Source organism: Bombina bombina, chromosome 12, assembly GCF_027579735.1.
Source record: "Bombina bombina isolate aBomBom1 chromosome 12, aBomBom1.pri, whole genome shotgun sequence".
In the NCBI taxonomy this organism is placed as follows: Eukaryota; Metazoa; Chordata; class Amphibia; order Anura; family Bombinatoridae; genus Bombina; species Bombina bombina.
The window spans coordinates 26,015,859-26,037,416 of NC_069510.1; the positions used below are offsets into that span (position 1 = coordinate 26,015,859).

At 37.4% G+C, this 21,558-nt stretch overlaps 1 protein-coding gene across 1 annotated transcript in view; it reads right to left on the reverse strand.

Annotated features, from left to right (window-relative positions):
- The window catches only part of LOC128642637 (collagen alpha-1(I) chain-like), a 509,301-nt gene that overhangs the window by 82,555 nt on the left and 405,188 nt on the right, over positions 1–21,558 (reverse strand). Inside the window, exons 29-34 of the mRNA XM_053695420.1 lie at positions 21,108–21,152; positions 19,954–20,007; positions 6,999–7,043; positions 3,193–3,246; positions 3,060–3,113; positions 2,813–2,866 (exon numbers count right to left, since the gene is read on the reverse strand). Coding sequence (XP_053551395.1) covers positions 2,813–2,866; positions 3,060–3,113; positions 3,193–3,246; positions 6,999–7,043; positions 19,954–20,007; positions 21,108–21,152 — 306 coding nt within the window. The remainder of the gene's footprint in view (positions 1–2,812; positions 2,867–3,059; positions 3,114–3,192; positions 3,247–6,998; positions 7,044–19,953; positions 20,008–21,107; positions 21,153–21,558) is intronic.

The following is a 21,558-nucleotide window of genomic DNA, read 5'->3' on the forward strand; positions in this document are numbered from 1 at the left end:
TATAAAAAATTATTTTACTAATAAATTTTCAAAGAAAATATTTTAATCATCTCTTTTATTAATAATAAATATTAGCTCATATTTAACATATTTTATGTCCTGAATGATCATTTCCATCTATTCAGTGTCACCTCAAATGTTTTAGCTTTAGGTCCACATAATCTGGCCTTTAGCGCAGGAAGACTATTTACATATATAAAACAAATGTCCACAGGACTATTCATTCGATCAAGAATTGTACTTTTGACATATTCGCCCATCCCTAAATAAAAGCATAATTTTAAATCCTCTCCCCACATTAATTACTATAAACCTGGTGAAAAGAAGTTAGAACTTCAAACCACTGAAATAAGAGCTCTGCTTCATTAAAAAGAGCGGTCGCGTGCCTCTCTATGTTGACCGGAGCTAAACTGAGTAGCAAACTCTAGACGTGTATAAGCCAGAGTAAAAATGGGATATAATTTCATTAATATTAAAATGAATGTGTTTGAACATTGAAACGCTTCAATGCTATAAATGCATAAATCAGATGATCATATTTATTCAGTGTTCAAGTTTCATAGCTTAACAGTCTAATTTCAACCATATTTTTACATTTTTTAAAGAAACTTAAATGTATGCTTACCTGATAAATTAATTTATTTCATGGTGGTGAGAGTCCATGAGCCTTGACATATGGGATTAAACTCCAGTCCACCAGGAGGCAGGCAAAAATTACCCAACATACCAAGATCTTTTAATTCCTCCCACTTCCCTGTTCTCCCCAGTTTAACATATAGCCCCAAAAAAAGGAGAATAACAGAAAAGCAGTCAAGTGCATAGCAGGTTAAATGATGTGTATAGGTGGTCTTGTGGATTCTCACCACCATAAAATAAATTAATTTATCCAGTAAGCATTAATTTTTTTTTTTAAATTATGAGAGCTCATGAGCCTTGACATATGGGATCTAATACCCAAGCTGTAGAGTCTATGAAAAAAAAAAAAGAAAGAGTGGGACAAAAAACAGACATCATTGACCAGGAATTGTGGCCTTGCGAACTTTCCTGCCAAACGCATCCTCCAAAGAGCCAAAACATTAAAATGGTAAAAAAAATTAAAAGTATGAAGAGAAGACCAGGTTGCAGCTTTGCAAATTTGTTCAAATGAAGCATAGTTCCTGAATTCCCTAGAAGTAGACACATATCTAGTAGAATGAGCTGTAATATGAGGTCAAGTATATTTTACTGCCTCTAAGTAAGCTGTACAAATCATTGTTTAACCAAGATGCCAAGGTAACTGCAATATGCCGAAGATTGTTTAGAAACTTTAAAGCATGTCCAGATTGTGTAAAAGTCTCTCCTTAGCATTTTTTGGAGTAGAACACAAAGAAGGGACAACAATCTCTTGATTAATATTATGATAAGAAACCACTCCTTCTTCAGGAGACAAAAATTAAGACTCCACAGCTTGGATATAAGATCCCATATGTCAAGTCTTGTGAACTCTCCCTATTAATTTCTTTTATGGTGGTGAGAATCCACTAGACCCACCCTATTTTCCATTTCCCCCTCCCTAATGACCACAGTTTCCGATGACCACAGTTCTAGCATGTGTCTCATTTACCCTTCTTTGTACTTTCCTGCTTTCTGTTATTCTCCTTTTTTCTTAGCTATACGTTAGGCTGAGGGAAACAGGTAAGTGGAAGGGATTAAAAGTTCTTGGTGTGTTTGGTAATTTTTGCCTGCCTCCTGGTGGACTGGAGTTTAATCTCATATATCAAGGCTCATGGGCTCACACCACCTTACAAAATAAATACAATTAATTTATAAAAGTCCGAATTGAACTTGTGCAAAAATGTTAACACTGAAGAAAAACTCAAGACATGCCACTCAAAACAGGCAAAAATGTCCAAGTCCAAAACTCCTTTGGGAAGTTGGTAGAAATGTGTTTTCTGATTGGCTGGAATACCAATAACAAATTATCTCCATACAAGTTTTTTTGGCACAAATGTATTTTGAAAAGGGTGAGACAAAAGGTTCTTGGGGGGGGGGGGGGTTGGGAGTGGTAAATGAGTTGGCATTACAAAAATACACATAAAACCAAGCAATGCATAGATTTAACATAAATTATTGAATATGTTATTCTTCAGCAGTTGAATATTTTATTTAAAATGTTCACCAATACTTTTTAAGACCCAAAACTGCCAATACACTGAACATTCTGAAACTAGACTAAAAAAACAAACTTCTGGCTTTTGTGTAAAAACTCTGCTTATCTTATAGTCCTTAAAGGAAAATAAAACCCAAAATGTGTTCTTTCATGGTTCAGATAGAGAATACAATTTTAAACAACTTTCTAATTTACTTCTATAATCTGTTTCATTCTCTTGGTATCAATTGTTGATGGAGCAGCAATGCACTGTTTGTTTCTAATTGAACACATGGGTGAGCCAATGACAATCAGTATATATAAATATATATGCAGCCACCAATCAACAGCTAGAACCTAGGTTCTCTGCTGCTCCTGAGCTTGCCTAGATAAACCTTTCAGCAAAGGATAACTAGAAAAGGAAGCAAATTAAATAATAAATGTAAATTGGAAAGTTGTTTAAAATTGTATTGTCTGTCTAAATCATGAAATAACATTGTTGGGTTTCAAAATCTGTGACCTACATGTGCTGCAACTCAAATAGCTGGTTTAGAAAAAAAAATCAAGGTTAGATCATTTGTGCTTTGCCTCCTTAGGAAGCCCCGTCAAGACTACATCATTAAAATGAATGGATTAATTAAAAAAGCATATTAATTTCACAGCAATGTTGCATAAAACACTTACATACATGCCCACTGGTCCCTGGGGTCCTTCTAGGCCATGCTTCCCAGTAAAACCCTACAAGAAAACACACAACAGATTTGTATTTTCCATTTGATTTTTATGTAGTTTAAGTTGTTCTTAGCTTATTTAATGTAGTTCTTGATGGCAATATCCAATAATGATCATAAAATTAGAGATACTAGTCATTTTGTTATGGAAAAGTTATGCTTAAATGTTACACATATTGTAATTACACCATGTTCCTTACTCTCTCTCCTGGATTTCCAGGTTCACCGTCCAACCCTGGTCTACCAGAAGGGCCCTGGAAGAACACATAAACGGTTAAGGAATGGTTGTTATTTCATGTTGTAGTTTGGAATTAAATAGGAAAATATACTCACTGTTGCACCAGGTGGTCCTTCTCTGCCAATGTCCCCACGAGGTCCAAAGGGACCCTAAATAAAAGAGGGGGTCACCCAAGGTATATAAAACATTGCAAAATCAACGCCAAAAACTAGATAAATTATTAAATGACCAGTCACTTAGAGCCGGATTAAGACTACAAACCAAATACTATATATACGCCAATAAACCAGATCGTTATCTAGCCAATAAAATTAGAGATAGGATCAAAGATATTTCCATTCCCTTCTTACGCATAAATGCATGTGAATCTACATCCCACCCAAAAGTAATTGTAGACACTTTTGCCAACTATTATAGTTCTTTATACAATGGCAAGAAAGTTTCCAAATCGGAACAAACTTCCTGTCTCCTGAATAGATTTCTGGAGGAAGCCACTCTGCCCCAAATTGACCAACAAGATTTGGCAACTCTTAACTCAGACATCAGTGCAAGTGAGGTACAGAGAGTTATCCAAGATCTGAAACCTGGTAAAGCAGCGGGCCCAGATGGCTTTTCAGGCGAGTACTATAAACTATTTAAATCCTTTCTCATACCTCACCTAGTCAAATTTAGCAATCATATACTTCAAGGACATACTATTCCCTCAGAACTTTTAGATGCCAAAATTATAGTCCTCCCTAAGCCGGGCAAGGACAGGTCCCTCTGTCATAATTATAGACCAATTTCCCTCATTAACCAAGATTTAAAAATTTTTACCAAAATTCTGGCCAACCGATTAAAACACTTGCTCCCAAAACTAATTCACCCAGACCAGGTTGGCTTCATTAAAAATAGGGAAGCTCCAGATAATATCAGAAGGATGATATCATTAATAGATTATTTGCATATTTCTAAAACGCCTTCTCTGTTGTTATCCCTGGACGCAGAGAAGGCGTTTGACAGGGTCGACTGGGAGTACATGCAAGCTGTACTACATACCATGGGCTTTAGGGGTTCTTTTATTACAGCGATCCAGAGTATATATTCATATCCCTCGGCATGCGTTAAGGCAATGGGACACCAATCTGACAGATTTGCGGTCTTAAATGGGACGAGACAGGGTTGTCCTTTATCCCCTCTCCTTTTTGCTGTTTGCATAGAGCCCCTGGCACAACACATTAGGAACTCCCCAGACATTACGGGTATTAAAATAGGACAATCAGTTTACAAACTCACTCTTTTTGCAGATGACGTTTTGCTCTCCCTAACCAAACCCCTTATATCTCTGCCAAATTTATACAACACCCTTAGGAACTTCTCCACTATATCTGGTTACAAAGTGAACCTTGAAAAATGTGAAGCCATGCCTCTTGCTATTCCAGACCACACAAAAAAATTGATAGAACTAAACTTTGAGTTTAATTGGGTAAAACATCATCTCAAATATCTAGGGATCAACCTTACAAAACACTCATCAGAACTTTACCAAACCAACTATCCTCCAATTTATAAAGTAATCAAACAGGACCTCACTAAATGGAGCAAACTGAGATTTTCTTGGTTTGGACGTCTATCTGCGATCAAAATGTCTGTGTTACCAAAGATTTTATATTTATTTCGGACCCTACCGATAGGCATCCCGAATTGTGATCTAGACAATCTCCAAGCTTGCATTAACAATTTTATAAGAGGGACTAAAAAAGCTAGAATTCCTAAACCAATATTTACGAGACATAGGCAACTGGGAGGCCTGGGCGCACCAAATCTCAGACACTACTTCCAAGCAGCTAGGTTAGCCCAAACTACTCTCCTTAACAAAACGGAAGATGAGATAAGATGGACCACGTTGGAGTCAGACATAAATAAACTATATCCTCAAGAGCTGGCTCTGTGGGACCCACATAGAGCTCAAACCCAAAAACTTAATAAATTCCCAATTACAGATTACATGCTCAAAGCTTGGTCCACTCTTGTTTCGTCTCTCAAAATTCTCCCTAACAGATCCCTCAAGACCCCCCTAAAAGTAATCATACCTTCAGAACAGATCCCAGCTATACAGAAGTGGGAAAACAGAGGTCTTTATAGGATCGCAGACTTAGTAGACAAAGGCAAATTAATGACATACACACAACTTCAGGATAAACTGTCTCCTTCCAAATTACATTGGTTTCTATATCTTCAGATATCCTCCATCATACATAAATACCTACCTTCATTGACTGGTCACAAATTCACTCCCTTAGAAATAATTTGTAGCTCCTCATCCAGACCTAGAAAAACTATTTCACAATTATACCAACTAATTCAATCTTCCACACAAATCACTAAAACAAGCCTTCAGCTCAAATGGGAGGCCGACCTCAATACAGAAATTGATATTTCCGACTGGAATAACTTAATATATAATGCGAGTAAAGGCCTGTTGAGTGCTGACATGCAGGAAAATTGCCTTAAAACAATTTTCAGATGGTATCTCACTCCAATTATCACCTCTCATTCCATTAAACGGGGGTCCAAGCTCTGTTACAGGGGGTGTGAAGTCGAAGGTACATACAAACACATGTGGTGGGACTGCTCTTACTCTAAAATAATCTGGAATAAATTATCACTCCTTTTAAGTACGATACTAGATAGCCCCATTCAGTTGTCAATGAACCAAGCCCTATTGAATGTACGCTTAAGGCAGTTTAATAAATACATTAATCAATTTATCAAAATTTTATGTACAGCTACACGTATATGTATAGCCCGTCACTGGAAGGAGGGGGCTCCCCCCTGGGACGAAATTTTACATAAAATTAGGCACATATACAATATGTCCGCACAAGCAGCAATATTACAAGACACTCAGGAAGCTTTTCACAAAGTCTGGTTTTATTGGATCACACATGACTCCGTATAATACTGTTTGAATTGTCAATATACCCAATACAGCAGAGATCTTATATGCCTTTATACATCCGTTGGTTAATCATAATATTATCCTTATTGATGAAAATTCCACTGGGTGTGTCATGGTCGGAAGGCACTATTTTCTTACTCTTCTTCATCTTCCCCTCTTATCTTCTTCTCTTCCCCCTTTGATTTTCCCAACTTTTCTCTGTACTCCCTTTGTATTCAAGATCTTCATACATTTTTTGGTTAAGATGGGAATGAGAGGGTGTCCTTACCCCACTCTGGTCCCCCAGACAAACTGACAGACAAGATGCATGATAGCTGTTGTTTAAGGAGTAATCGACCAAGTAATTCCATCTATATAGCGATACAAATGTAAATGTTTTAAATGCTTCTAGGAAATCTTAGTTACTGTCTACTAATATTGGTCTCATTGATCTATCTGTCATTAAGTGGCTATGTCTTCTGTGAAGGTCTTGTTTATTCTTTTGTATTGTTTAAATATCAATAAAAAATTATTTTAAATAAATAAAAGAGGGGGAAAAAGCCTTCTAAGATGTTGTGTAGACTTTAGGTCAACTTGTAGATAAATGAGCTATTAATCTTTACAATGTTATTGGAAAGCCCTTATTTATTATTATTATTATTATTATTATTATTGTAATAATTATTATAATAATAATAACAACTTTCAGTAGCAGATCCAAGAATCAATGGCATTACTGGAATTTCTATCAATTGTTTCTCTATTTTTTATTTAGTCTCATTGTTACACAATAATTCTTTCTTTAAAAACATAATATTTTATATGTTTTTGTTATGGCGAGCTTACAAACATGACTAAGGGCATCAAAATGATTAAATGTTGTTTCTTGGTCGACATTAGCAGATGATACAAATGTATAAATCTTATAAGATGTTTCTTGAGTCACTTCTATGAGTCAGTTGTGAATTAAACTATACTTACGGCCAGTCCTCTTATGCCAGGATTACCTGGAGCACCAGCAGGTCCCTGGGGAAGAATATGAAAGAGAGGAGATGTCAGGCTAAACTAAATAATCAATCTTAGGTGAAATATGTGGTACAAGTTATCTAAATGTTGAAGGAGAATTATTACAAAAGTTAATGTTTGTTGCACACATAAATAAGTCCATATAGTCTCCAAGATTTTTTTAAAAAAGATTGGTGACCTTGATCATCTCAACCCCCTTATAGGTCAACAACCTTTACAAATTATCCACCCTCTCCCTGGTCAAACCTTGTGGATTATTACCCCTTATAGATCAGCCTGTGCCTGATCACCACCTCATAGACCATCACCACTCACAGATCATAAACCACTCCCTGATAACCTCCTCATAGACCATAATATCTTACAGTTCACTCTCCCTCTCCCTGATCACCTGCTCATAGACATCACCCCTACAGAACATACACATTCTCCATGATCACCCCCTCATAGACCATCAAACTTACAGATTACAAACCCTCTCCCTGATCACCTCCTTATAGACTATAACCCCTTACAGGTCATACACCCACTCCCTGGTCACCCCACATAAAATATCACCCCTTACAGAGCATAATCACCTCGTCATAGACCATCTCCCCTTACAGAACATATGATAATGCATGAATGAGTCCAGCACATTCAGCAACACTGTGATTGCTGCAAGGAAGAAGATACTTCCCTCAGTAATCCAAACAGCACAAAAAAAGCATCAGCAGCACCAGTAACATATATTTATTGTGGACCAGAAAAAAAAAGTCGTGAAGTCGTGACCCAGCCCTTTATCATGTGAACATCAAATAGTATGTATCCCAACATCCTTTATACTCTCTAGGTGTGTGCATTCACATGTGTACTAATCACCTTTCCATATCTACCACTGCCACCTACTGGTGGAACAATGACATTACATCTCCCCAATAGTATATATATATATATATATATATATATATATATATATATATATATATATATAAATAAATATATATACACACACACACACACACAGTATCTCACAAAAGTCAGTACACCCCTCACATTTTTATAAATATTTTATTATATCTTTTCATGTGACAACACTGAAGAAATGACACTTTGCTACAATGTAAAGTAGTGAGTGTGCAGCCTGTATAACAGTGTAAATTTGCTGTCCCCTCAAAATAACTCAACACAGCCATTAATGTCTAAACCGTTGGCAACAAAAGTGAGTACACCCCTAAGTGGAAATGTCCAAATTGGGCCTTATTAGCCATTTTCCTTCCCCGGTGTCATGTGACTCGTTAGTGTTATAAGGTCTCAGGTGTGAATGGGGAGCAGGTGTGTTAAATTTGGTGTTATCGCTCTTACACTCTCTCATACTGGTCACTGGAAGTTCAACATGGCACCTCATGGCAAAGAACTCTCTGAAAATCTGAAAAAAAGAATTGTTTCTCTACATAAAGATGGCCTAGGCTATAAGAAGATTGCCAAGACCCTGAAACTGAGCTGCAGCACGGTGGGCAAGACCATACAGTGGTTTTACAGGACAGGTTCCACTCAGAACAGGCCTCGCTATGGTCGACTAAAGGAGTTGAGTGCACATGCTCAGCGTCATATCCAGAGGTTGTCTTTGGGAAATAGACATATAAGTGCTGCCAGCATTGCTGCAGAGGTTAAAGGGGTGGGGGGTCAGCCTATCAGTGCTCAGACCATACGTCGCACACTGCATCAAATTGGTCTGCATGGCTGTCGTCCCAGAAGGAAGCCTCTTCTAAAGATGATGCACAAGAAAACCTGCAAACAGTTTGCTGAACACAAGCAGACTAAGGACATGGATTAATGGAACCATGTCTTGTGGTGCGATGAGACCAAGATAAACTTATTTGGTTCAGATGGTGTCAAGCGTGTGTGGCGGCAACCAGGTGAGGAGTACAAAGACAAGTGTGTCTTGCCTACAGTCAAGCATGGTGGTGGGAGTGTCATGGTCTGGGCCTGCATGAGTGCTGCCGGCATTGGGGAGCTACAGTTCATTGAGGGAACCATGAATGCCAACATGTACTGTGACATACTGAAGCAGAGCATGAACCCCTCCCTTTGGAGACTGGGCCGCAGGGCAGTATTCCAACATGATAACGACCCCAAACACACCTCCACGGCGACCACTGCCTTGCCAAGCATGTCTCTAGACCTAAACCCTATTGAGCATCTGTGGGGCATCCTCAAACGAAAGGTGGGGGAGCGCAAGGTCTCTAACATCCAGCAGCTTTGTAATGTCATCATGGAGGAGTGGAAGAGGACTCCAGTGGCAACCTGTGAAGCTCTGGTGAACTCCATGCCCAAGAGGGTTAAGGAAGTACTAGAAAAACATAATTTATGCTTACCTGATAAATTTATTTCTCTTGTAGTGTATCCAGTCCACGGATCATCCATTACTTATGGGATATTAACTCCTCCCCAACAGGAAGTGCAAGAGGATTCACCCAGCAGAGCTGCTATATAGCTCCTCCCCTAACTGCCATTACCAGTCATTCGACCGAAAACATGCAGAGAAAGGAAAATCATAGGGTACAGTGGTGACTGTAGTTTAATGGAAAAATTACCTGCCTTAAAGTGACAGGGCGGGCCGTGGACTGGATACACTACAAGAGAAATAAATTTATCAGGTAAGCATAAATTATGTTTTCTCTTGTTAAGTGTATCCAGTCCACGGATCATCCATTACTTATGGGATACCAATACCAAAGCTAAAGTACACGGATGACGGGAGGGACAGGCAGGCTCTTTATACGGAAGGAACCACTGCCTGAAGAACCTTTCTCCCAAAAACAGCCTCCGAAGAAGCAAAAGTGTCAAATTTGTAAAATTTGGAAAAAGTATGAAGAGAAGACCAAGTTGCAGCCTTGCAAATCTGTTCAACAGAAGCCTCATTCTTAAAGGCCCAAGTGGAAGCCACAGCTCTAGTAGAATGTGCTGTAATTCTTTCAGGAGGCTGCTGTCCAGCAGTCTCATAGGCTAACCGTATTATGCTACGAAGCCAAAAGGAGAGAGAGGTAGCCGAAGCTTTTTGACCTCTCCTCTGACCAGAATAAACGACAAACAGGGAAGACGTTTGTCGAAAATCCTTAGTTGCCTGTAGATAAAATTTCAGGGCACGGACTACATCTAGATTGTGTAGCAGATGTTCCTTTTTCGAAGAAGGATTAGGACACAAAGATGTAACCACAATCTCTTGATTGATATTCCTGTTAGTGACCACCTTAGGTAGGAACCCAGGTTTAGTACGCAGAACTACCTTGTCTGAATGAAAAATCAGATAAGGAGAATCACAATGTAAGGCAGATAACTCAGAGACTCTTCGAGCCGAGGAAATCGCCATTAAAAACAGAACTTTCCAAGATAACAACTTGATATCAATGGAATGAAGGGGTTCAAACGGAACCCCCTGTAAAACATTAAGAACTAAGTTCAAACTCCATGGTGGAGCAACAGTTTTAAACACAGGCTTGATCCTAGCTAAAGCCTGACAAAAAGCTTGAACGTCCGGAACTTCTGACAGACGTTTGTGTAAAAGAATGGACAGAGCTGAAATCTGTCCCTTTAAGGAACTAGCGGATAAACCCTTTTCTAAACTAAGTATAATCACCACAGTCCTCTCACACATCCTATCTATTCGTTGGGTGCAAGAGAATGACTGGTAATGGCAGTTAGGGGAGGAGCTATATAGCAGCTCTGCTGGGTGAATCCTCTTGCACTTCCTGTTGGGGAGGAGTTAATATCCCATAAGTAATGGATGATCCGTGGACTGGATACACTTAACAAGAGAAATAATGGTGGCCACACAAAATGTTGAGACTTTCGGCCAAATTTGGACATTTCCACATAGGCTTGTACTCACTGTTGTTGCCAAAGGTTTAGACATTAATGGCTGTATGTTGAGTTATTTTGAGGGGACAGCAAATTTACACTGTTATACAGGCTGTACACTCACTACTTTACATTGTAGCAAAGTGTCATTTCTTCAGTGTTGTCACATGAAAAGATGTAATAAAATATTTTCAAAAATGTGAGGGGTGTACTCACTTTTGTGAGATACTGTATATACTGTACATAATTACAAAGGTTACTACTTATCTAAATAAATCTAAATGCAATTAAACTGAATGAGATTACCGGGAATTAATGTCTACGACAATATGTAGTAATCAATTCTATCCTACCTAATAGTATCTTTACAAGTCTGGCTTAATGCTGTAAATTATATAAACAGGTGCCAATCCAGGTCTCTATTAAGGCCCTTAGGATGCAGGGTAACTTGTAAATCCAGAAGTCCTCTCGCCTTTTTAATATAAGCTCTCTATCGCCCCCTCTCCTAGGTCTCTCAACCCGGTCTATGATCTAAAATCCTAAATTGAGAAATCTGATGTCCTGCTTTTACAAAATGATTAGAGAATGGAACATCCTCATCCTTTCTCCTAATGTTTGACTTATGCTAACTCATACCCTCCCTCACTTTTCTAGTAGACTCTCCAATATAAACTAAACCACATGGGCATTTGATCAAATAAAGTCAGAATTACACGTGTAATAATCTTTAATATCAAATTTAACGCGAGTATGTGGATGTACAAACTGATGATCTTTGATCATATTACTGCAACTAAACATGGGTAGCAACCCTTGTTCTTATCTGTGATATAGCCCGTCTTGTTAACTTTTAAGCTGCCAACATCACTTTTTTTTTTTTTTTAGAATATATAGGGTTGGGGATTGTTGGAGTTAGAAAGTAACAGATGCTGATACAGATTATATATTGCAATCAGTATACTTTAAATTAGAGTAATACATTAATAATTTGTACTCACTAGAGCCAGCACCTGATGTGGATTCTATCCGAGGGCTGAATTACTTTTAAATTGTAAGAGCTTAGCTTACTCTATACTATTATACCAGTGGGCCCATGTATACCAGTACTTTTTGAACATTTGAATCTACTAATAATTACTTACAAACTAGGTTTCAGTGCTTTTAATATTTTCTTCTGCTACTGTGTGAATGTTTGTTCCTAGTGTAATTAATAAAGATTCAAAGTATGAATGATATGGAACTTTTAAAAACAAGAGTATTTCCTTAAAACACTTTCTTCTTGGAGTTATATTGACACTAACTTTGTGGAATTCTTTGCTACAAACTCTATTGCATTTCTTATACAATTAGTTTATCTAGTTGTTATCACTTTTTTTTTGTTTTGTTTAATAGTTTTTTATTGAGATTTTGAGCATTACTAAAATATAGTATAGTAAATAAATATGGTACAGGCAATTTAATGTGAAACATGAATATACAATAAGAGATCTCATATACACAAGTGAAGTAATGTGTACAAATATAATCTGTGATTATATGTCAGGAACCTCAATGTTGTAAAAGGCTTAGCGGAAAAATGATGAAACAATGAGCGAACAGAGGTAATACCTGGATAGTTACCCTATGCTATTCTAATACAGTAGTGACATCAGATATAAGTTTACTGAGTACACATCTAGAAGATAATTAACAAACTAGAGTATCTAACATATGTAATACCAATGAACACATTTCAATGAAATCTCATTTTAATTGGTTTATATGTACCTCCTATACTATGTTGGACCGCTCTTGGACCCTGATGAAAGCATATAACACAGGGTAGGGACTTTTATTATATATACGGTCGCTCTTGGACCTTTGATAAAATATAGAGAAAAGGGAAGTGCAACTCAGCTTAAAATATAGAAATATATTAATAATTATAATACATAAAATAATGAGTTAAAGTGCAATTATTTATTATCACACAAAAAGCAAATCATGTAAATAAAATAGATAGAACTCCCAGGCCCAGATATGTTAACATTATCAAATAAAAGAAAAAAACTTTTGCTGGAGAAGGTAAACTGCAAAAAAAAACATACGGTAATTCTATTTGGGGTAGATTACAGTCTTTTCTTAAACATAGTGAGGACTGAAAGAAAAGAGAAAAAAAAAAAAGTTGAGGATAACAGACATATCAAACTAAAACCTAAAGGTATATATCCCCATTCTTTTAAAGACAATGGCACCAATAGGCACCAATATACTTCTCTCTCTGATATAAAGAGGCGTGACTCATGTTTAAAGCATATAGAGGACATTATGTAAAGTGTGATAAAGTAAATCCGTGAAGGAAGCATTTATTACTGCCGGCATGAATGCTTTCTGATGGGGAGGTTATCATAAGAGTAGTGTGTTAGACCATACAGTATAAATATAGAGTAACTATCTTCCTTGTGAAGGGGTCATGTTATAATCAGATTATATCATCTAATTTGAATGGATGCCATAGTAAATATTGTTTATAAACAGGCAAAAGTTATGCATATACTCCTAGAAATATATATAAAGATTCCCAAACACAGGCCTGTGCCAAGAAACATGTATCCATTTATATACCAGCAAAGGCCAGGCCTTAGTGAAGGACACTATCCTCAAACTATACCTATTATCTCAATGTCCAGACATACAAAATAGGGATATAGGGGTGGAACCGGTCTCCAAACGAAACAGGTAAAAGTAAGGCTAATGAGGCTGTAATATGTTGACTTATCCTCTCAGTTAGATTCCAGAGACTCTCCGTTCTCCTACCCTATGCCTCGAGCTGAAGAAAAGAATCGATTAAGGCATAGGCAGAGGGGATCCCTAGGATAGATCTCACTGACCAGGCTTCAGCAGAGAGGGCAACAGCTCCTGTATACTGGCTAATGGTTCAGGTCTTGGATTCCAAGATGTGATCTATCAGGAAACAAGCAGCTCCCGGCGATGTACTCTCTGAATGCTTTGGCTTATAACCACTCCCGAATCTCCATTTCGATCGAACGCTTCTCCAGGAGACTCAGGTTCGGCTTCGCGCTTGCAGTCACTGTGCTGGAGCTTGATTGTATTTGTAGCTGGCATATTAGGACTAAGAGCAGCACTTCACAATTTCTTTCCACTATCTGTTAGTAGTGTCTCCATTCTAGTAGCTTTGTCTGGCTTGTCGTCAAAACCTCTGTCACACTCTTCCTCAATCTTGTCTAATGGATCTCTTGAAGTCAGGGCCGACCAGCAGATTGTGTCCATCTCTGAAACACTATCCTGCTCTGCTCTTATGTTCCACATGATGGAGGTGAAGTGAGTCTCCATCTTGTGGGGTACTAGTTCCAAAAGGGCTATAATGTTAGATTCGATGTTGTATTGCTATAACCTCTAATTTTCTAGGCTCTCCGCAGTCTACACTTCTCTTTTTTTATGTGACATGGGCGTTCCACCTAAATGATGAGTTATATTAGGTTTCTGGTGGCAGGATTGTTGTAAGAGTGGTATTGCCTGACTCCAAAACCTCTTCCCAGTAGATAAACAGAGCTATGAGGATGGATGGGTTATTGATATCTGGATAATCAGAAGATTATTCAGTCCATGGTCAGAGATACTGAATTTCACGTCTTAGCATGGCCACGACTTAGACACGCCCCGCCAACATAATTTTTAATGAGAGGGTTTCTTATAGAGGATGCCATTCTGTATGCGGGCATAGGTATCTCCTTAAACTCTGTTACTAGAGGATTGCACTACCTCAAGACATGCCAATGTTTCTTAAAGATATTTATAATGAGCCTACTTTGCTTATTATATTGAGTCACAAAAAACAAAAGATCCTTATTTTTCTGTTTTTGACCTGTATCTCTAGTTGTATTTAACAATTCATCCCTATTCAATGCCAGAACTCTAGCTATATTATTATTAATTAGTCCTTCAGGGTAACCCATGTCTAGAAATAGTCTACCCATTTCCGTAAGTCTTTTATCCACAAGGGTTTGATCTGAAAAAATATTTCACCCTTAAAAACTGGCTGTAAGGAAGAGAGTTCAATAAGGGAATTGGATGGGCACTGTCATATCTTAACAAATTATTACGATCAATGGCTTTCTTGTAAAGATCTGCATAAAGCACATTTTCTTTTTTTATAGACAGTGGTATCCAAACAGTGTGAGAAGATATCCAGTGAGCGTCAGTTGTGTGGACAACAATGCCTTGTTGATGTCAAAGGTGAATGGACAGACTGGTTTGAGATGATAGAAAGCCAACAGTAACTCAAATAATCATTCGTTAAAACCAAAGGTATGCAGAATACCATCTCTGAACACACAACATGCCAAACCTTGAAGCAGATGGGCTACAGCGGCAGAAGACCACACAGAGTGCAACTCCTGTCAGCTAAGAACAGGAAACTGAGGCTACAATTCACACAGGCTCACTAAAATTGGACAATAGAAGATTGGAAAAACGTTGCCTGGTCTTATGAGTCACAATTTCAGCTGTGACATTCAGATGGTAGGGTTCGAATTTGGCATAAACAACATGAAAGCATGGATCCATCCTGCCTTGTATCAACTGTTCAGGCTGGTGGTGGTGGTGTAATGGTGTGGGGGATATTTTCTTGGCACACTTTGGGCCCTTTAGTACCAATTGAGCATCGTTTAAACGCCACAGCCTACCTGAGTATTGTTGCTAACCATGTCTATCCCTTTATGACTACAGTGTACCCATCTTCTGATGGCTACTTCAAGCAGGATAATGCACCATGTCACAAAGCTCAAATCATCTCAAACTGGTTTCTTGAACATGACAATGAGTTCACTGTACTCCAATGGCCTCCACAGTCACCAGATCTCAATCCAATAGAGCACCTTTGGGATGTGGTGGAACGGGAGATTTGCATCATGGATGTGCAGTGGACAAATCAGCAACTGCGTGATGCTATCATGTCAATATAGACCAAAATCTCTGAGGAATGTTTCCAATACCTTGTTGAATCTATGCCATGAAGAATTAAGGCAGTTCTGAAGGCAAAAGGGGGTCCAACCCAGTACTAGCAAGGGGTACCTAATAAAGTGCCGGTGAGTGTATACTATGATTCACTATTCAAGGTACAAACTTACTTTTATTCCTTAATCCTAATTCCTTAATATTAAGAGAATCCCCCTTACTGGTAGAGTCATTCAAAGGAACAGTTCCAAGTCTTATTATCTTCAGATAAAAAAACTTAATTTTATAGAGCAATTTTTTTTACAAAATCTGATCTCTGCAAAGCAATTGTGATATTATTTTAAAACAAGTGGACAAGGGCGGGGCTACCGTCATACTTGATAAAAAGTATTACATTGAGGAGATCTTATCCCAACTTTTGGATAAAAATGACTGTTTGAAGGTAGCTTGTGAGCCCAAGGTTTAATGTCTAAAAAGAGATTAAGGCAGTGTTGAATTGGGCTGAAAAGAATGGAATTATAAATCAAGAAACAAAACAGTTTTTGGATAAGGATGATGGGATTACTCCTGTTTCTTATACTCTACCCAAGGTGCATAAATGCACCGATAAACCCCCAGGTCGTCCCATTGTTGAAAGTACAGATTCAATTTTCTCAAATATAGCCATTTATTTGGATAAGATATTTTGTCCCTTTGTGGAGGAAGCACAATCTTTTGTGAAAGATACTGGAGATTTTTTGAGGAAGTTGAATTCTGTGATTCTCCCAGGTGACAAGTATATTTTATATTCTATAGATGTAGTAATCCTGTACACATCTATTTGTCACACTAGTGGAATGGGAGCTGTATACCAAACAATGGTTTGAAGTTGGAAGTTTTGTGATTTGCAGTGTACATTTCTGATTGAATTGCTGAATATAATTTCAAAATGCAATTATTTCCTTCTTCAGGATCAATTTTACATGCAAATCCAGGGGATAGAGATGGGTTCCAATGTCACCCAACCCAATGTCACCCAACTATGCCAATATGTATATGAACACTTTTGAGGATAAATTTGTATATGAGAACCCTCTATTTATTCGATATGGCGTCACATGGTCTTGAATTTGTGGTTGACTTAAATGGATCAACTAGATTTATTAAGTTCAAAATCATTTTCAGTGAGTCACAGATTGACTTTTTGGATACCACTGTCTATAAAAAAGAAATCATGCTTTATGTAGATCTTTACAAGAAAGCCATTGATCGCAATAATTTGGTAAGATATGACAGTGGCCATCCAATTCCCTTGTTGAGCTCTCCTCCTTATAGCCTATTTTTAAGGGTGAAAAGGATTGTTTCAGATCCAGCCCTTGTGGAAGCGAGACATAAGGAAATGGGTAGACTATTTCTAGACAGGTGATGGCTGCACTTCACTGACGAGGCCCACAATAGGCCAAAACGTACGTCGTTAGGTTATCTAACCCACCTTATAGTCAGGACAGTGAGTGCTATATTCGCATTCTTTAGTGGAAATCTCTCTTGAATTTCCACATATTGTATCTAATATTCTTCATGCGAAGCACCCCTCCCCTTATATATCAGTATAGCATTTAGTTGTTATAAATTTCAATTCACAATCGTGATATTACTAGGGAGCTTGTCCGCTTGTGGTGCCATCGCTCTAACAAGTAGAAATATTTCTAGACAGGGGTTACCCTGAAGGACTAATTAAAACGACTATAGCTAGAGTTCTGGTATTGAATAGGGATGAATTGTTAAATACAACTAGAGATACAGGTCAAAAACAGAAAAATAAGGATCGTTAGGTTTTTGTGACTCAATATAATAAGCAAATTAGGCTCATTATAAATATTATTAAGAAACATTGGTACGTCTTGAGGGAGTGCAATCCTCTAGTAACAGAGTTTAAGGAGATACCTATGCCTGCATATAGAAGGGCATCCTCTATAAGAGACTCTCTCATTAAAAGTCGCCAGTTTGTACATCCACATACTGGTGTTAAGTTTGATATTAAAGATTATTACACGTGTAATTTTGGCTATTATTTATTTTATCAAATGGCCATGTGGTTTAGTTTATATTGGAGAGTCTACTAGAAAAGTGAGGGAGCGTATGAGTCAGAATAAGTCAAACATTAGGAGAAGGGATGAGGATGCTCCAGTCTATAATAATTTTGTAAAAGCAGGACATCAGATTTTTCAACTTAGGTTTTTAGATCATAGAAAAGGTTGAGAGACCTAGGAGTGAGGGCGATAGAGAGCTTATATTAAAGAGGCCTTCTGGATTTACAAGTTACCCTGCATCCTAAGGGCCTTAATAGAGACCTGGATTGGTACCTGTTTATAAAATTTACAGCATTAAGCCAGACTTGTAAAGATACTATTAGGTGGGATAGAATGGATTACTATATATTGTTGTAGACATTAGTTCCTGGTAATCTAATTCAGTGTAATTGCATTTAGCTTTATTTAGATAAAGTAGTAACCTTCGCAATTATGTATATATATATATATACTGTATATATATATATATATATATATATATATATATATACACACACTATTGGGGAGATGTAATGTCATTGTACCACCACTAGGTGGTTTTGGTGGATATGGAAAGGTGATTAGTACACCTGTGAATGCACACAGCTAGAGGGTATAAAGGATGTTGGGATACATGCTATTTGATGTTCACATGATTAAGGGCTGAGTCCCGAAACGTTGTGACTTTTTTTTCTCTGGTCCACAATAAATGTACGTTACTGTTGCTGCTTTTTTTGTGCTGTTTCTTTTACAGATCATACACGTTCTCCCTGATCACCCCCTCATAGACCATCATGCTTTACAGATCATACACCATTTCCCTGGTCATCTGCTTATGCACTATAAACACTTATAGATAATATACTCTCTCCCGATTACATATACCATCACATGACTCCCTGTCATTTCAATGTTTTTAAAGGGACAGAAAACACTTGTAATTACAAGACACTTCTGCTGTATTGCGGATAAATCATATCTCAACTAAACATTTTTAAAACAAATTAATATCTTGTTTGTTGCAATTATTTTCAATCACCGAACTACACCCACCACTTGCCATGTTCGGAGTTGTCGGCAGACAGCAATGCCAGCCACAGTCATTATGTTAGTATAAAGGGTATCGTTTTGTAGTTCTTATATGTGAAATCTAATTAGGGATATAAATGTAGCAGGGTTCACTTTGAGAAATCAGCAGGTGCGTTTACAGCTCTGCAAATTAGAAAATCTACAATTTTCAGAGCTAACTTACATGAAAAAGGGCAAAATAAATAATGAAAATATATTGCAAAGCTGTTTTATTATTTATATATATATATATATATATAAAACTAAATATTTTATATTATATTCTAAAAGTGTCATTTAAAGGGACAGTATACACTCATTTTCATATAACTGCATGTAATAGACACTACTATAAAGAACAAGATGCCCAGATACTGATATAAAAATCCAGTATAAAACGGTTTAAAGACTTACTTAGAAACTCTCAGTTTAGCTATGTTGATAAAATAGTTGGAAAGCCCACTGCAAGTGGCAAATAAGTCCCTCCCCCCTCCCCCTTCTTTTGCATATGAAAAGACCCTTTACACAAACAGGAGCAAACTGGAGAAGGTAGCTGACGGTATTCAAATAAAACTTTGGGGCTTGGTTAGGAGTCTGAAAATCAGAGCAATGTTATTTAAAAATAAGCTAAACTATACTTTTTAAAAAAAAAAAAAAAAAAAAAACTTTATGGGCTATATAAATAGATCATCTACAAAACATATATGCAAATAAAAAAATTAGTGTATAATGTCCCTTTAAAGCTTCGTAAAATAGTTTTACTTTGTGTACTCAAATCACAATGAGGATACAAAATATATATGAACCTCTGAAATAAAATGAATAATCACATTAACTTAACAAGTGTGGCCGGCATTTCATGCCTATGTCCCTCCATATCAGTAATGTTTACATAAAAACAGAGCAGATATTGGTAACCATATAAAAATACTTAATACACTTTGCAGCAAGGGTCAAAAGCAGTGCCAGATAATGGGTAAGTAGTGCATTGTGGGAACCTGTGTACCAGGGAGTCCTTCTGCGCCATCTGGACCTTGAATACCACGTTGACCCTGAAAAATACTGTAATTTACTATGTGAGGAAAGGGAGCAAAATGCTCAGACACAGAGAATTAGTGAATAGGAGGTCACAAAAGTATACATTATTTGTTTAACTGTTAGAGATGAAGAATTGTACAAATGATCACAGTAACTGCACTTATAAAGGGCTAGAACACAAGTGGCGCGCTGTTGTGTGCAAACGAAAGGGGTTTATCGGGGGTGTTTGTGGGCATCAGAAGTAGAGCACGTATTACAAGTTTAAAGTCAACGTGTTGGCTCGTGCGCAATTGAATTTAACGTGTGTAGGGATAGGGCGACTTCAGTGTACTGGTTACCAGTTATGCTCGAATAAAAAGCTGCACAAAATACATCAAAAATACATGTAAAAGTACCGTTACATTGGGTGCTAAATTTTTTCCACCTTTTGTGCACATCGGATTAGCGCGCAAGCAAAACTATTTACTTTCAACTAGTAATATTCGCACAACCCAACGCTTATATCACATAGTGCGAGTATTCTTCATTTGCATGACCACACCCACTAGCTCCAGGAGAAACATAGGATGCCTTGAATGCTTGTTTAAAGAATTTATTAAAACTTTTAGATGTATATATTTTTAAAGGGACATGAAACTCAATTTTTTTCTTTCATTATCCAGATAGAGAATAACATTTTAACAAGGTTTCCAATTTACTTCTATTATCGAATCCCCTTTGTTCACTACTTATTCTTTGTTGAAGCAATACCTAGGTAGGTAGGGTGGACACCCCTGAAGCACTGCATAATGGGAAACAGTGCTGCCATCTAGTGCTCTTGCTAATGTAAAACATTTTTGCAAAACTGCTGCCATATAGTGCTGTAGACACGTGCACATTCCACTTATCCTTGATTTTCAACAAAAGATGACAAGAAAATGAAGAACATTTGATAACAGAAGTAAATTGGAAAGTTGTTTAAAATTGTTTTATCTGAATCATGAAATACATTTTTGGGGGTTTTATGTCCCTTTAATTTTGTTTTCCTTATACCTTTATACCCTGTTTCCCCATTGTACTCACTCAATTTATTTATTTTATATATCCAGAGTGTAAAGTAAAGGAAGGTACTTACCGCTGCTCCTGGCATCCCCACAAGACCTCTCTGCCCTGTGCGGCCCTATAATGACAACATGAAGACCCTTTATATTATGCTTACTGCTGACCCTTAATCATTTACACTATCTTCTTAAAGGGACATTGTCATCCAAAAATCATATGTGTTTAATACCCCCATAAGGGTTAAACAGGTAAATCCCTGCTTAGAATTCACAAGCATTTCAGATTCTGAACACAGCACATTCAATGAGCCAATTAGGAATGGAAGTCACACATAGGTAGTCACTGGCCATTTCCTGTTTGGAGTTACAAAACTTGCAGCCCCAGGGCACGACGTTACCTACTGTATGTGTTTAGTATTTTGCATCAGAGTATCCCTTTAAATTTTCATGTTTTTAGCTTCCATTTTGGTTTTAGTGTTAAATGATAATCCATACTGTACTGCAATCATTAAATGCATTAGAACT